The 18144-nt window shown below is 45.1% G+C and overlaps 1 protein-coding gene across 3 annotated transcripts in view; it reads right to left on the minus strand.

Annotated features, from left to right (window-relative positions):
* Positions 1–14542, minus strand: part of rusc2 (RUN and SH3 domain containing 2) — a 25874-nt gene extending 11332 nt beyond the window's left edge. Inside the window, exons 1-7 of one of the 3 annotated variants that reach the window (XM_085785924.1) lie at positions 14306–14542; positions 14163–14266; positions 11200–12439; positions 9015–9663; positions 2579–3307; positions 536–760; positions 230–397 (exon numbers count right to left, since the gene is read on the minus strand). In XM_085785924.1, the coding sequence (XP_085642050.1) occupies positions 230–397; positions 536–760; positions 2579–3307; positions 9015–9663; positions 11200–12439; positions 14163–14266; positions 14306–14542 (3352 nt within the window). Of the gene's footprint in view, positions 1–229; positions 398–535; positions 761–2578; positions 3308–9014; positions 9664–11199; positions 12440–14162 lie in introns of all 3 variants that reach the window. The other 2 variants (XM_085785923.1, XM_085785925.1) reach the window with 2 other exon arrangements.
* Between the last annotated feature and the right edge of the window lie 3602 nt (positions 14543–18144).

Below are 18144 nucleotides of genomic sequence, written 5' to 3' on the forward strand. Positions count from 1 at the left end.
TTAAGACTTATATAAATATCCTGCTTACTTCTGCTTTAATCTATCACAATCATTTCATGAGAGGAGGTGAAAAAAATGTTTTATTCCTACTTTATGGGAAACAGTGTATATCTATAAAATTACTATGATAATAATAAATTCCCTGATAGTGAGTCTGAATGAATTCTGTAGGCTATTTATTACGTATCATCCTCGTATATAAAAACACAGACTCCCTTGAAGGCCTCACCTCTCTTCTGAGTCAAGTCCACGGAGATCTGAGACTGTGAGGAAGAGCAGGAGGAGGAGGAGGAGGAGGCGTCGGGGGAGAGGCAGAACTCCTCCGGCGGCTTCTCGGTCAGAGAGAAGTAGTCCGGCAGGAAGTCGTTGTAGCTCTGCTGCAGCCTGGCTGACTGACCTGCAGACACACACACACACATGAATACACGTTGTTTTGTAAAACACCTTCAACAGCAGCTGAAGCACCACAACGACACAACGACACTACGTCTACTTCTAACACATGACAACAACAGACTACAGCAGCGGTTTGCACCATTGAGCCGTCCCAGCATGTGGCCCGAGGGCGCTGAGGGGAAATCGAACACGTTGCGTCTGGCGGGTCGCGTTGCTCCGCCCCTTTGGGACTCTATGTTAGCAGACAGGACGCCTGATTGGCCGCCGCCGCCACCACCGCCACCGGCAGAGACCCTCTCCACCCCGAGTGGGTTTCGTCGACGGTACTCCCTCCATTTGAGGGCCTGAGGAGAGAGGTGGTGTGCTGTTGGTGGAGGAGGAGGAGGAGGAGCAGGAGGAAGAGGAAGAGGAGGAGGAAGAGCAGGAGGAAGAGGAGAAGGAGGAGGAGGAAGAGGAAAAGGAGGAAGAGGAGGAGCAGGAAGAGGAGGAGGTAGAGGAGGAGGAGGAAGAGGAGGAGGTAGAGGAGGAGGAGGAAAAGGAGGAGGAGGAGGAGGAGAAAGAAGAGGAGGAGGAAGTGGTGTGTGAGTTTGTGAGCAGGTGGATGGAAGAAATGTTTGGGAGCAAAGAGGAGGAAGAAGGACGAGTTAGGAGAGGATGGGAGGAGGAGGAGGAGGAGTGAGTCCAGGCATGGAGGGGAAGAGGGAAGAGAAAAAGAGAAAATAAGGAACAGGAAAAATCAACACTGAACTGTTTCATTAAAAAAAAAGTGAACGCAGGAGGAGGAGGAGGAGGCCGTCGGACTTCTTCCTCTTCTTCACTCTCCGATTGTCTCAAGGAATCAGAGGTTTAGTGACGAAGAAGAACAACACAGCAGAGACAACGACGCTCATGGATGTGAAAGCAGAGTGAAGTCGGTAAAGATGGAGGAGGATGTGACAGCTCCAGTCTGGCCGCCTGTGGTCATAAACCCTGCTCCCGTCATGTCAGATGATGAAAAAACAAAACCAAAAACAAAGTGCACGCCACATGAATAATTAATAACTAATGGATGAAAGAGTGAGTGTGGCGTCTTTTGTTCAGATGTTTATAATTGTTTGAATAGTAAAATCAAAGTTGAGACGTGATCTGGTGCAAATTATCTGACCAATGGCTGCGTCATCATGTGTTTATCTTTCAGCTCCTTCACTATATTCAATCTTTCTGCACAAAAAAAGAGGTAACACTTTATTTGAATGTGTTCATAACACTGTGATAACCATAAACACCAATGAATAGTCATGACAGTTGTCGTTTAGTGTCATTCGATAAGTTATGTCACTTTTGATGCAAAGTTGACATTACTTGAGATGTCGTTGTTATGACAACTTGATATAAACCAGGACAACATAACCTGTCAAACAAAAAAACCAAAAAACATTTAGTTTAGCTAACCATCTGAAACAATGTCAACTTTGCATCAAAAGTGACATAACATATTGCACGACAACTGTCATAAGTATTCATTGATGTTTATGACAGTGTTACTGTATGTCAGTCTTATGAACACCAATTCAATAAATTGTTACCAAAAATGAGGAACAATCAGCCTCCAGACTGTGAGTTTTTCTGATTCCTGTAGGAACATGTGACCTAATAACTGAGATCTGCATCTATTTAATGTGCAACAACTTCATATCAAGGTGTTGTAACAATCCACCTGTTGTAAATTTCTTATTATTTCCTGATCTTCTTCAAGAACAAACAAGCTGGTTCTCTCCTACCTGAGACACCTTTTGGTTTTTGGTTGACATTTATTCCACACACACACTCCTACACCCATGCACACCATGATTAGTTCAGTTTTTATGTGAACTTTCTTTAAATAAACACTTTGTTAATTGGCTCGTGTGTGCATCTCCCTCCTCGGTCCAGTTTGTGACACACGGTCACAGATGTGAAAGCAGAGCAAAGTGGGTGACTGTGTGTAAAGATGGAGGAGGATGTGACAGCTCCTGTAAAAGCAGCCAAAACATCTCAGTCACCGCTGTCTGGCTGCCTGAGGTCATAAACCCTGCAGCCCTCATGTCAGATGATGAGCCAAAAAAAAAAAAAAAAAAAACGAAAATCAAAGTGCACGCCACATGAATAATTAATAAATAAAGTATAATTCTTCAAGGGCAGAGCCGGTTGTTTTATAACCTACCATTATGTGTCCTGGCTGCGGGGCCTTTGCTTCCCTCGCCGTGCTTCCCAGTGTCCAGACATCCCAGTGGGCTCTGTGTGTCAGCGTGGAGGGGGGGCAGGCGGGCGAAGCAGTGCCCCTGCTGCACGGGGGGCAACATCTGTGGCGCCGCGCCCCTCTTCGCCCCCAGGGACGGAGCAGGCGGAGGCGTCTGCGCTGAACCCGCTCCTTGTTTCCCTGTCGACGGCTGCTGCTGCAGCGGCGGCGGTGGGGTGTGCAGGGGGGCGAGGCCGGCTGACAGGGGGCAGGAGAGGCTGTGTGGGCGTGGGGGGGGGCTGGGGCTGCAGGTGGAGCAGGAGCCCGAGCTGGGCGCCCCCTGCAGGCGGACGGGGGAGTAGCTTCCGAGAGGCGAGGGCCGGACTGATCCCGGAGGAGGGACGGTGGCCGCCGCCGCCGCAGTGTGGGCCCCCGCGTACCTGTGCACATGTTCAGCTGCGTCTTCGCCCTCCTCCCCGATCGGACCTCCAGAGCCGGAACCAGAACCGGAGCCGGAGCCGGAGCCGGGGCCGGGGCGAGCCTGCATCCCAGACACGTAGCCAGTGAGCAGCGGCAGCAGAGGCTTGGGCTGCGGCGGTTTGGAGGCAAACTGGTGGTGGAAGGTGAAGGGCTGGATGGGCAGCGTGGTGGGACGCTGGTCCCGGCTGTAGCGGACCACGGCTGGGCGGCCGTCTGAAGAGCTGGAGAGACCACCTGACGGAGGACAGAAGAAGAAGGAAAGGTTTAGATTTCTACACATCTCTGAAGAAAAATCAAACATTGCAACATTATTTTTTCTTGTCTGTCCCTTCTTCTTTGTGTGTATACAGTATGTATCTTGTTTGCTGTCTTCTTGACCAGGCCTTGCTTGGAAAAGAGATTTTTTTTATCTCAAGCGATCTGCCTGGTAAAATGAAGGTAAAATAAATTAAACAAACAAACAAATATTTCAAAAATGACGGTAGATTTTGTTTTTGCATGGGGACAGAATGCATTATCCTCATATTGGTGTAGCTTCCTGATCATTATTTCAATTTTTTACAGATCAACTGTTTGAATGAAGGTAAAAAGAGGTAAAATATTAAAGATTTTGTCCAAATTCCCAACAAAATGTCCCCAAAATCGCAGTTGACATCTTCAAATGTGTGATTTTATAATAAAAAACAGCACTAAACCCAAAGAAATCCCATTTACAACCATTAGAAAACAGATCAAACACTCACATTTCAACCAGTGAATAAACAGCTACAACATAACGAAGACAAACGGCGAACGTTCAACACGAAAGTTACAAACTGAAACCTAAAACACAGAAAAAACTGCCCAGTCATGAGTCACAAAGCTCAACAGCTCTTATCACAGACAGCCACGCGAATGTTGGAGACACCGCTCTGACAGGCCCACGTGCACACACACACACAAACACAGACACACACATAAACTGGACCTGTAGGCTGCGTCAGGAGAGACATCAGCGAGGAGAAGCCCCTGTTTCTGCACTTGTTTTTCCACCACTAAGTCACTGTCTGTTTCTGTGTCTCTGTGTGTTTTCCTCTCTGTGTGTGTGTCTGTGTGTGTGTGTGTGGTCCTAGATCCAGTGCTGTGTGTGTGTGTGTGTGTGTGTGACAGACAGGAGAGTGTGTGACGTCGGCAGTGTGTTGCGCAAGCTGTTTGTCACCATAAGGCCGGCCCACCGCCGTCACCTGAGCCGGGTGCAGTGTGGTGTTTGTCACCACAGGGGGGCGACGCTGAGCTGCTGCAGGAACAGGAGGATGAGGATGATGAAGGAAGAAGAGGAGGAGGAAGAGGGATGGAGGATAGAAACACTCCCTCTCCTCTATCTGCTCCATCATGCCTCTAATTACCATTTCCTCCTCTCCTCATCCTCTCTTTCTCTTTCTCTCTCTGTCCATTCCCCTCCTCACCCACCTCTCCCCTCTTCTGCTCTTCTCCTCTTTCAGAGACGAATCCATTAGACAGCTCAGGCTTTTCACGTTAGCATTATGAGCGAGCGAGCTGCTGCTGCTGCTGCTGCTTCCCGAGGCTTTTAACGCGGCCTGCCCTGCCTGCGCGCTGCGGTGAAGCCACGCAGCAGCTGACCGGACTGAAGTCTGATGAATAATATATAATAATGTTCTGAGACGCTGCACGGTCGCTCGTTATTATCATCATCATCATCATCATCTGAAATCATCACCAGTGTTTGTGGAAACAGTTGAAACAGAAATCTGAGATGCATCTTTGTCTCTCACTTCAAGAGCTTCAAGCCAGAAAACAATAAAATCATTACAATGAAATACTTCATCATCTTCCTTCACTAAATGAGGCAGAGAAGTGCTCTCCTCTCCTCTCCTCTTCTCTTCTAACACCTGGACTGTACAGCTGTGCATTCACTATTATAACATCTGTCAACATCTGCTGTCAACACATGACCTGATCACTCTGCAACAGTTTGATAATACTCTTTCTTTTCTGGCGTCTAAGACAGATGTTTGCAGATGTCTGTTGGTCTCTGGTCATATAGAGAGAATAATCAACCTATAAATTGATAAGAAGCTGATCCACATCATCTTATGAGTGGCTGATTTTTCTTTTGACAATATGAATCTTTTGGTTTTGTGTTAACGGATAAATAAAAGCATCAATTTATGTTCTGGCACATGATGAAATACTGAAAATGACTGACTAATGTGTGACAATAATCACCGAATTAATAGATTATTATTAATTAACAGATACTTGCTGGCCAGAGTTTGATAAAAAGGTTAACAAAAAAGTCATTGTAAACTAATATTTCATACTTTCTGTCTACATTTAGTTAACACAAAACAATATACAGTCGTATATAAGTATAAAGTAGAATGATTTCTAACCCTATATATTGACTAATACTGAACTATCTCTGTCATGTCTTTTAAAATGGAAACTGAAGAAGTCAAACATACAAACAGCTGGACACACTGGGCTCATTTGATGCTCGCCTTATAAAGCTGACATTTGGTTTTGTGTTGGAAGATAAATAAAACCATCACTTTATGTTCTGGCGCATTGATGAAATACTGAAAATTACTGACTATGTGTGGCAACCGAATTTAACCTTTTTCCAACTTGTACAGGCTCCCTGCTGGACACACTGGGCTCATTTGATGCTCGAGTTATAAAGCTGACATTCATAACATGAACTCGGGAGAGAAGAAAACAACATCCATCCACCCAGATGGACGGCCTCAGTGTAAATGAAGCAGAAAATGGTTTGTTTACACTTGTGTGTGAGGCTGGTAATGGTGACCTGAGGGCAGGACGCTCCACTCTGTGTATGTGTGAGGAGAAAGCTGCTGTGATGCATTTTAAAAAGAGGGAGAAATGCACTCAGGGTTACTTAAATGGTTACACCAACACCTGGTCTGAACACAACAAGTGAGACGGATTTCAATTTACACACCCAACTGTTGACTGTCCTTAGGGGGGATATTGTCTGTTAATTAAACTGTATTATTAGCAATACAATGATGAATCTGTTTTTTTTTTTTCTTTCCTTCATAATGTCATTATGTAATGTTTGGAAGCTCCTGTTTGTACAAATCGGTGAAACGGGGGCAGCTGGGACTTCCTGGGACATTCCTGTACTGGTGCATTTACCCGTTAACTGTCCCTGGTCTTATTCCAGAGGAATTCCAAGCACTCCCTGATGTCTGGTATGTGTGTGTGTGTGTCTGTGTGTCTGTGTGTGTGTGTGTGTGTGTGTGTGTGTGTTTATCTAAGCAGACAGACACACAGCAGGCAGCTGAGTCTGAGCTTCATTAAAGGTGGAGGAGGAGGTGATGTCTGACTGTTCTCAGCTTGTATAACCCGACCTTGATATGGAAACAGAGAAAACAACTATTTCATTATTTAACCAGATTAATGAGGAAACATGTCGACAGATTGAGGTTTGGACTCTGTGTCTGTTTGGATCCTTCACGAACCATCAGAGTGAGACTCGGCAGATAAAAACCTTCGATTACTTATATGAAACAACAAGGCACTTAACATCTATACCTGCACTTTACACTGTTACTGCTTGTGTTGTGTTGTATTGTTTAAATATCTGGAACCCGCAAAGGGACGATGGATGAAAAACTATCAGTCATATTTACAAATGTTTATACCGATGTTCATTAATATGCACTGTCCCTTTTAAATAAATGTATATATATACGTATGTGTAGAGATATGTATTGACTTAAGGTATTATTATAGATAATAAGATGATAGATAATAATTGATAGACAATAATAATTTTATCGTTTAGTGAATGGGGGGTAGTATTAAATACGTTTACACTTGCTCCTACTCCTTCTGGTGCATGTAAATCAAATGTTAATGGAAAGATTGATTAGTTTGTCTGTTTTTTTGTCTGTTGGTTTTTGTTTTTGTCTTCTTTTAAAAAAAAAAAGAGATGATAATAATGATAATAAAAAAATATAATAAAAAATAAATGCATTATACTTTTCAAAATAAAAGTCCTACTCCTGGTCTTGTGCTGCACGGCCTCTGGGCCCGTTCACCTACACGTCCCCTCGGCCTCGTGCATCAGCTGCACATGGCTGCTCCTGGTCCTAATGAGATGAAACAACATTTGGTTTAAGCTGCACACGGATTGTGTACCCTGAACGCCTCAGGATACATGTTCTTTTATTTTAAATTAATGATACTAGGTCATGTGGTTTTTACAGCACTGTGCTTCCTCTATTCATAAAAAACTTTCTACAGTTTCTTGCGGCTTTATTTATTATCTATTTCTTTACAGTAAATATTTGATTTCTTCTATTTATCATCATACTATGTAATTGAATCACTTTTATCCCAAACTATACTGATTTTCTTCCATTTACTCCAAACAAATTGGAAATCTAAACTCATTACTTTTGTTTTTTTCCCCAGGAAGAATCCACTTTGTCCCAGAGCAGCATTTATGAATTCAGACACTAATTAAGACAAAAAACTACAATAAATGTTGTGGTTACATTTTGTAAAAGATGCAGAAAAGGTGAAGCAGAATTGATCTGATACAAATACAGACCAGTGCAGCAGGGACAAAACAATCTCCACTGGATATTTAGATATAAATAAATACAAATTAATGACTTCCCTCGTTAATGTAGATTTACAAAATAAAATCCACTGCGCTGGAAGCTGCTGAGTCAGTTTTCACTGATTTGTTCATTTTGAGGAACAATAAAATGCTTCAAATTGACGATTTCTACAACTCACTGTTCTGTTCACTAAACAAGAACAGTTTGTAGAAGATAATCACTTCATCAACATCTGAATAAACCATTAACACACACACAGACAGACAGACACACACACACACTGTCAGTGTCTTTCAATGACTCTACAGAAAACACATGATCTGTGACAATGGGAGGAGACAGTGTTGTTTCTGTCACTGTGAAGAAACTTTCTGAAACTTTCTCTGACCTTGCTGCGTTTTTTAGGACGAATCGGTGCCTACAGGCTCTCTGGATCAGGACACACACACACACACACACACACATAGACATACACACACACACACACACACACACTCAGCAGGGGGGCGTTCAGCTCCCCCCTCTCTCCCTCTCTCACCTTGATTGTTACTCTGAACACGTTCGGCCCAGTTCATCTCGTCTACAGCCGAGGAGACACTCAGTTCTTCTCTCAGCACAGTCATACGTACAGTATTATGTCTCATATACACACAACAAAAACAAAACAGAAACAAAACCAAACACACACCTCAGACACGACTGTCAACAGGAAAACCACATTCACACAATGAACAAAAACTGTTGACCCCCCAAAAAAACATCTGATGTGTGAATGTTTGTGCAGGTCTGAATGATGCAGAGTAAAATGTAGGAAAAAAATGTCAGTAAGTAAATTATTTTGAGGTTTTTTTTTGCAGCTACTCTCCGTCCTTGAAAAGTTACGAGACGGAGCCGTTTTTGAGTCAAATACAGAGACTGCTTGCTGAAAAACTGCCCCTGAAGGCAACGCGCATCAGCGGTTTTGCATGAATTTACCTCTAAAACAACTCTGTCTGGTAACGTTCTGTTATTATTTCATAGTGTGGTGAATGTGCAGGTCACAACTTGTCCACCAGAGCGTTTTAGAGTTGTTGGATTGTGTATTTGATGAGTTTGATGAGGGAAACCAAGAAATCCCATTAGCCTCCGTAGCGTAGCTCTGAGCAGCTCGCAGCTCTGCTCTAAAAATAGCTTGCACTGACAATTAAAGGTAACGAACCTGCTGCTATGACTATAGGGATTATGGCAATGGGCCAATTTTTCCAAAATGTTTAACTATCCCTTTAATATGCATTATAAAAACAATCAAAAGAATGAATGGATGAATGGCTCTTTAACCAGTGGGTGTGTTGTGGTCGGTGTCGTACCTTCGGCCTTGGCCCGCGCCTCCCTCGGTCCGTCCTGGTGCCGCTCGATGCTGCCTTGGCTGTAACATCTGGTGAAGGGAACGGGCGACAGACTCTGACTGTCCAGCTCCGCCCGCTGCTCCAGGATGGGAGAGAAGTCCACGGAGGAGTGGGAGTGGGTGGAGTAGGTGGAGGAGAAGGGGTCGTTGCCGGCGGCCGCGGCCTTCATCGACGGCGACCCCCCACCGCCACCGTTCCTCCTCTTACTCCTGGCGATCTCGGCGAAGGAGGTGACCCGAGGAGGAGGGGGCGGGGTCGGGGCCGCGCCCTCGCTGAGCCGGACGGGGCAGCTCAGCATGCGCTCCAGGGAGCCGAGCCGAGGAGACGGAGACTTGTCCAGGTTGCGGTCGTAGCTGCGGGAACGGGGGCGGCTTCCTGTCGCGGAGGAGGAGGAGGAGCAGGAAGCCGATGGCGCTCCGATGACGCCCCGGCCGGCCACGGGAGGGGAGACGTTGACGTACACCTGACCCTCGATCACAGCAGCCGCCTCCGCTCCACCGGCGGCGGCCTGCTGAGCCTCACGCCTCTTCTTCCTCTGCTCCTCCTCCTCCTCATCATCATCGTCCTCTCCGTCTCCGTCGTCATCACCGTCGTCGTCGTTATCGTCTCCCTGAACGATGCGGAAACAAGAGAAGAGGAAAAACACGCAATTATTGCACTGGAGGTCAAACTATACAAACCAACACAGAGGAAACCAACAGGTCCGACCTGCGGTGATGCCAGACTGACTTCCTGTGACACAGTGGCACCGTTACATACAGACGATGGGATGTTAAAACCTCTCAGCTCCACACAAACACAGAAATAATCCTCAGACATGATGAGATCAGATAACCCAGACAGCTGTGATCTAAAACCAGCCAGAGCCAGACTAATACCAGTGTCACGGGGCTATTTCAGGTCCAGGGCTATTGTCACTGTCATGGGGCCGTTCTCTGGTTTTAATTAAACACACAACCCGTTACTCACTTCTCATGCCTCTTGTTGTTCTTACACTTCTCTGCTCTGTGTTTTGATTTATTCCTCTTTGCCCTTCCTGCTTCAACTGAATTTCTTTTCGACTCGTTGGTGTAAATTAACTAAACGTACGGCGGCCTAAACTTGATTAATTATGCAAACCACCCGCGGCAGAGCTGTGTTGTTTCCACATACAGAAAAAACTGGAAGAACAAATCAAAGCATGAGCAGGAAACAACATGGCATTTAGAAATGTGCAATTATCAGTTCGGTACCGGTAGTTCTTTCACACATATAATAATAATAATGACAAACAGTATCAGTGTCATTTTATGTTGAGATCTTCACTGTTACTGTACCTTTACATGACATCATAACTCAGGAATTTATTAAACGGGTCCCACAGAAACTATCCAACACGTTCAAGTGATTACAAACAACAAGTTAGTTTCTCCACTGCATTTGGGATAATCTACAACACACACTCTAACTCAGTACATTTGTTACCTCGGGCCAGTTTAAAAATATGATATAAAAATATCTCTTCTTTTGAATGCAGCAAGTTGCATTCAAAAGTCTGGCCAGTTGCTATGCTTCGTGTTGTTGTTTTTCTGAATGTGCTCTTGTTTTTGATGTTTGTGTGTTTCATGTGTTTTTCACATTGAAAATGAGGGACTCCTCCTTGAAATTAAGGTTAAATGAAAAAAATTAATTACCAGTTATATCATGGCACATGAGTAGTACAACCTCACTGTGAAAAACATGTTTATTGTTATTTCATGAAAGGATCCAAAGTAATTATATATGTATATATGTATTTAGTGTATTTTCTTTATTTCTGTTTTTTTGCTCTTCTATGCCCTTATATTGTATGTATGCCTGTGCTCCTGGATACTTAAATTTCCTTTGGGATCGATAAAATATCTCTAAGTGCACAAAAATTATGATTTCAGTTCAGTTAAGTAAATAAATACCTGCTGTGTATCCAGTTTGTTTTAAATAAATAAGTGCAGCCTGCTTAAACGCTGGAGTCCATCTCACTGTGGAAGAAGCCATTAAATATTCTGTAATAAATGGTTAAAAGCATTTGTGCAGCTCTTTTCTCATCTTATCAACCACTCAGAGCTCTTTACAACTCGCATTCACCCGTTCATATGATGCTTTCAATACAACACAAACACACACTCACCCTAGATGACTCTCCATCCTCGTCCTCCTCCTCCACGCCCCCCTCCCGCTGTCTGAACAGGAAGTACTCGCTGGGCTGCGTCGGGGTCGGGCTGCCTTTGCTGTGCTCGTCGGAGCAGCTGTGGACCGAGGAGCCGGCGGGACTCGGGGACGACTGGGACGACAGGTCGCAGGTCACCAGCTTGTAGTAGTTCTGCGTGGCGACCACCAGGCGGGCCTGGCTCTGCAGGCAGGACGCCAGGTCTCCGGACGAGCCGGAGTGCGGCGGGTGGTAGGAGTTGCAGTTGGCGTCCAGGTCGAGGGCGAGGGCGCCGTGGTGCTCCACCGAGCAGGAGCAGGTGGAGGAGCTGGACAGGTGCGGCTCGCGGATGAGAGGGAAGGCGTTGCCGAGGCAGGACGTCTGCTGCTGGTGAGACAGCGGCGGCTCGGTCGGCGAGGTGTGAAGGTCCAGATAGAAAGCGCCTCCGGTTGAGTCTCGCTGGTTGGGGTCGGACACGGACGAGGTGCGGGAGCGGTCGGCGGAGCTGTTGAGGTTGGTGCGGCCGGGCACCTGCGTCGGCGGCATCACCGTCTGCTGCTGCTGCGTCGGCGGCGGCTTCTCCGGCACGCCGTTGTTCATCTTGTTGTAAATGGCGCTGAAGTTGACGAGCACGCCGTCGGAGCTGTTGCAGGAGGAGTCGCTGCCGTAGCCCTGCTGGCACTCGGAGAACGGCTCGGGGAAGTGGTGGGGGTAGTTGTTGTGGGACAGGGCGCAGCAGGAGCAGTGCTGCGTGGACGAGCCGGACGAGTAGGAGCCCGTCTGCCCGCTGCTGCGCCCGCACCGCATCGGGTGGTCGTCGTCCTCGTCCTCGTCCTCGTCGGCCCAGTCCTGCTCGCCGCAGTCCATGGACATGTTGGAGCCGCTGCTTCCGTGGCGACGCTGGCTGTCCAGGGCCAGGATGTCCAGGTCCTCCAGGTGGGCGGAGAGGTCGGAGGCCACGGCCCTCAGAGACTCGCGGCCGCTCCGCCCCGCCGAGCCGCCGTGCAGGAGGAACGGCTCGGCGGCGGAGAAGCCCAGGTCGTGCAGGCGGAACGGGGCCAGGCCGTCGTCGAGGGCGGAGTTGGTGTCGCTGTGCAGGTGGAAAGAGGAGTCCTCCAGGTAACCGCTCAGGTTGTCGCCGTCGTCCTCCTCCTCCTCTTCCTCCTCCTCGTCGTCTTCGGTGTTCAGCAGGAACGGGTTGTGGCGCAGGGGATTCCTGTTCCTGAGCAAATATGACATGAAATTTTGATTCTTAGATCTGTGAGAAGAGGAAGAGGGAGGAGACTTATGAATCAAAGACAGGAACAGAATCTGATTTAGGGACATCTTAGAGCATTATATGTACAGTATTCTGTTTTTATTTTATTTTAGGATTTCAAATTATTCAGTATATCAAAAAAGAGTAAATTTAAGCTATTAAACTATAACCCTATTATACACTATTGCCCAAAAAGTCGGGAATTTTTTTTATTTTTTACCTCTTCTCATTAAAGGTTATAGCTACAACTTTTTCATCAAAACAATTAATTTTTCAAAAATAATACATCCAAAGAACATCTATGAGGGTGCAGAATAAAAGTATTCATTTTACTGAAAAATTTTTTATAGTATAGAAATGACTGTTTTATTAATGAATTTTGACGGGTCCAAAATATGGGTCCAACATACTAATGCCAAAAGCATTAGTACGGTGATGTCAGGTGAGGCGGAGCTCAGGGGGGCCAGGTCCTGATAGCTCTGTGGAGAAAATGGCATCATGCTAATGCTAACTAACGGTCAGCTGGTACTGTAACGTTTCCGGTGCAGGCGTGATGCTGCGGGTTTGACGGGTTCGTCTACAGGTGAGTTAGTGTGAAATGATTCAGATGTGTTTCCAGTCCGCTGTCAACACCGGAGCTGCTGCTTGTTTAATACGGTTAAAGGGATAGTTCACCCTAGAATGATATTTCGCTCATTATCTACTCACCCTCATGTGGACTAAGGGCTGGAAGAAGTTTCAGAGTCCTCCGTCCCTTCTCTGAGTTACAGGGGGTCTCAGCGTAGCAGTGCATGTCCATATAACGGTTGTAAAGGGACACCAGAGCTCTTCGTAAAAAAACACACACAAAAAAACATCCAAATACCTCCATGCTGCTCGTATGTAATGTCTGTCTTGTGCTGAAGCCCCAAATTGCGTAATTGTCCCGAAAAAAAATTAAATAAGTCTATATTTTAAGCTTGTTTGTAGCGGAAGCTTCTCAAAGCTCCTCTTCCTGGTCCGTCCAAATCTCGCGTGATTCGCAGTAACCGCACTGACGCCGGCGCAAATCACGCGAGATTTGGACGGACCAGGAAGAGGAGCTTTGAGAAGCTTCCGCTACAAACAAGCTTTAAATATAGACTTATTTAATTTTTTTCGGGACAATTACGCAATTTGGGGCTTCAGCACAAGACGGACATTACATACGAGCATCATGGAGGTATTTGGATGTTTTTTTGTGTGTGTTTTTTTACGAAGAGCTCTGGTGTCCCTTTACAACCGTTATATGGACATGCACTGCTACGCTGAGACCCCCTGTAACTCAGAGAAGGGACGGAGGACTCTGAAACTTCTTCCAGCCCTTAGTCCACATGAGGGTGAGTAGATAATGAGCGAAATATCATTCTAGGGTGAACTATCCCTTTAATAAATGTTGGAATGCGTCTGAAAAAAAATATTCAAACTTTATGGGCAAGTGTGAGTATGTCTACTCCTTAACACTTTTTGTTGCCAAAAATAGAATCGCAAACACAAAGCATAAATATATTATACATTAACGCATTGACCCATAAAGAACCCAAGACCCTTGAATCATCAAATGAAACCTAGAAAAAAACAATCAGTGGATGTTTCCTCCTCTTTCTCGGACACAAAAGGAAAAAGTAAATAAATTAAAACTACATGAACTGCAGATGTATATTGTCACCTGGGTTTGGCTCTAGGCAATGTGTGCGCCGTGATCAGCTGGTCCTCCGAGTTGCTGGAGGTGAAGGACGAGTCGTCGCTCGCCGTGCTGCCTCCTTTCCCGACGCAGTTCCTGTCTCCTCTGCCTCCGTGGTGGGAGGCCCAGGAGCCGCTGGAGGTCTGGATCAGGCTGCTGTAGAGCAGGGCCTCTCTCTGGAGGACGTCTCTCTCGGGAAGTGAAGTGGTGCGGCTCAGGCCCAGGTTCTCCGGCGGGCTGAACGGGTTGCTCCTCTTCAGCGAGCCGCCGCAGCCGCCCTGCCGCCGCCCGGACACCTGACAGTGCACCAGGGGGATGTGATGCACGATCAGGGTCTCGCCTGACAGTTTAGGAGGGCTGTCCATCGTTCAAGGGGTGAGGGAGTTGGAGGGAAGGGAGGGAAGGGAGGAAGAGAGGAAGAGAGGGTGGGACTGGAGCTACAGCGGCTGAGCGAAGCGCTGTGAGGCTGAGGGCGAAGGTAGACGACACGTGCGGTGCTGCTGACGGTCGTGTTCACACGGTGTTTGCCGGGCGCAGCTGTGCAGGGCTGCTGCCGGGGACCAGGAAGGAGAGGAAGTCGACGCCGTGGTCAGAGTGATACATCTGGAAAATACAAAGACACAGAGAAGAGGAGGAAGGTTACAAAGGTACCATCAAAGACCACACACACACACACACACACACACACACAGGCATACACAGGCTGCAGGCGACATCGTCACTGTTTTGGGATGATAAATGCGTCTCTCCCTCTCCACTCGTTAATCTTCCTCATTAATTATAATGATACTTGAAATATTAGAGGTGAGTCATACAGAGCTGAGAGGCTTCAAATGTACAAAAGTAGCAGATTCCAAAAGTTGATCATGTGGTTGGATTTGGAAATTACCAGCAGAAGTCAAGAGACTCTGACTTTTGGTCACTAACATGAGTCAAAAGTCGAGCTGGGTGTCGCTACGGATTTACTGAGTCGATCCGATTCGATTCGATATTGATTCATTTAGAGATATTTCACTTTAAATAACAATTTTGTTTGGTTATAAAAGAGATTTTCACAGGACTAATGCTGCAAATTGTACAAAGATTGAACTCTCAAACCTGGTGAGTTTTTAAAAACAATAATATTTACATAAGAAATGGACCCAAAAGCAGTTACATTAAAGGGGACATATTATGGAAATATCACTTTTAGAAGGCTATAAAGTATATTTTGGAGGCTTTTTTTTTAACAAGGCTAAATGTTTATATCAAGCCTGATGCCTTCACTCACATGGCAAGGTATACGGTTCATTCATTCAACAGTAGTATTGGATCGGTATCGGGTATCGGCCAATACGCTCAGCCCAGGTATCGGTATCGGATTGGAAAAAACTGGATCGGTGCACCTCTAGTTTGATCCTTTGGGTATTTTGACCAAAGCATGTCACAGACATGTCTTTAAGACACCTGGGAACTATTTTAATTTGTGGAAAAGGGGCATAATATGTCTCCTTTAATGCACATTTATTTCACATGACCCACACCAGAAGTAAACAGTGCAACAATTCAGTACAGTCGTGGGTGATAAGTCAAGTCCTGCACTCAATGTATAGATTACATTTATGAATCGATATCAGATCTTTCAAATTAAGATCGATTTGAATCAGAAAACCTTCTCTTTTTTTTTTTTAAAACCCAGCCCTTCAATAATGCAAAACAGGACTGTATCTGTCATTGGATCTAAACTTTCTGCTTGAGTCCAAACCAAAGATGACATCATCCTGATGACATCACCTGAGGGTTAGTTCACCAGACTTTAGAAGAAATTCAGCGACTGTTTTCACACCTTAGTATCCACCCACGATGATGACGACGACAACAACTGTTTAATCAGGGGCCCTTTAAAAATATATAGTGTTTGATTTGATTTCCAGTGCTCATAATGAAGCTGGTTGTTTTATATGTGCTTCTTTTTAATCTCTTGAATCTGTTTTATTTGTGCGACAAAACCAGAATAAAACCAGCTGCTACAGAAATGGCACGACTGGAACCATCGAGTCTCATCTTTACACTGAGCAGGATGACTCAGCTCCATGTGAAGTGGAAACACTGAGACCGACACACACTCACACACACATATGAAGCAGCTGCCTCTTAAACAGGGCTATGATCTCATCCCCATCCGCATATTACACCCTGACACACACACACGCATACCAATACACACCGGCTACAGCAACAGCCGTCTCCCTCCACATCATCGTCTGTCACACCTAAAATGAAAAATCCCACGTTTTACTTCCCCTCTCTGCTGTTTGACTCCAGACTCGGTCGGGATAATAAAGGTATTTACCCGATCACCAGTTTTACCTCCAACAGCTGAGTTTAAATTTAGAAACTGTTTTTTTTGCACCTGTCACATGATTCATCCTGTTGGTTGCAGATCAACACACAGTGGTTGCTGTGATGCACGGAGCTCATCGTCGTTCAATAACACAGCTAACAGCTAAAGGTGTTAGGAGACGATGTGACTATTCAGTATCTCTCTCAGTCTGACTGTAGCATCTCGTTGTGATTATAGTGAATACATCGGACTTTATTCTCCTTTCATTTCCTCGGTCTACCAGTTTTAACTATCAACTCAAGTCGCTCTGCTTTCTAAAATCACACGGAAATATTCAGCTTTGTTTTGCAGTGGATGATACTGTATTAGTCGCACATAAAGTTAAAACAATTTCAAATGCAGTTAAACAGCATAAATAAACCTCCTCCCTAACCCTTTGTCAGTGCCTTTGTTTTATAAAACAGTTTGGTAGTGGGAAGCTCCAGCGTCTCGGCCGCCCCCTGCCAGATCCCAGGTTGATCAAATTTGTCTTGTTTCAGTTAATCCATCCTCTGTAATGTCATGAAGTTTTTTTTTTCTGGAACAAAGTATTATACAATTACAGTATAGTCTGAGCAGGATTAGGAGGAGTGACAGGTTTAAATCATCAGTTCACTGGCTCGTCATGACCTGGTCTAGATAAACGCTAACTATTAGGCTAGATTTAGAATAATCCCTCTATTATACCTGCTGAGCAAATCATAATCCCAGATGCACTGGGTCCATTAAGAGCAAATATGAAATGAAATTTTCATTCTTAAATCTGAGAAGAGCTAGTGGGAGGAGGCTTATAACTCAAACACAGGAACATAGTCTGATTTAGGGACATTTTAGTGCATTATATGTAAAGTATTTCATTTTTATTTTAGTTTATTTTTGATTTATTCATTTATTTATTTTTGGGGGGTGGGGTTCCGATTATTTAGTAGATCAAAAAAAGAGTAGATTGAAGATTAATTTTACACACTATTGCCCATAAAGTTTTTTTTTACCTCCTCTTCCCAAACTAATCTTTATAACAGGAATAGCAGGAGGAATGTGTCTAGAAACAGAATTATTCCAACTTTATGGGCAACTGTGTATACTCCTTACATTTCCCCCCTAATTTATCCTTTAATTTTTTGTTTTTTTGTTGCCAAAAACAGAATAGCAAACACAAAGCATAACTGTGTTAATATGTACTGTATATATTAACCCAATAACCAAGAACCAAGAACCAATGACCCTATAATAATCATCAAATGAAACCCAGACAAAGTAATCAGTGACTGTTTCCTCCTCTCTCTCTCAGACACAAAGGGAAAAAATAAATCAACATGAATTGCAGATGTATGTTGTTAGCATATGGATTCATATTGATCATAATACGCACATGCAAAAGCAGATGAGACCTTTTTATTGAAACGACTGTGAGGTGGTGCACACACACACACACACACACACACACAGTCATTATTTTTTATTGCCCAACAAAGCGGAGGCCGAGGCCAGCTGAGGCTGCAGCTCTGAAGCTAAACGTTAGCGCGGCAAGTTAATAACCGAGATGCCACTCTTGACAAATGACCTTTTTAAAAACGGGCACTGCGCTGGTATTTGCTGTCAGGG

The sequence above is a fragment of the Trachurus japonicus genome, chromosome 9 (assembly GCF_045865225.1).
Source record: "Trachurus japonicus isolate A0001 chromosome 9, Traja_1.0".
In the NCBI taxonomy this organism is placed as follows: Eukaryota; Metazoa; Chordata; class Actinopteri; order Carangiformes; family Carangidae; genus Trachurus; species Trachurus japonicus.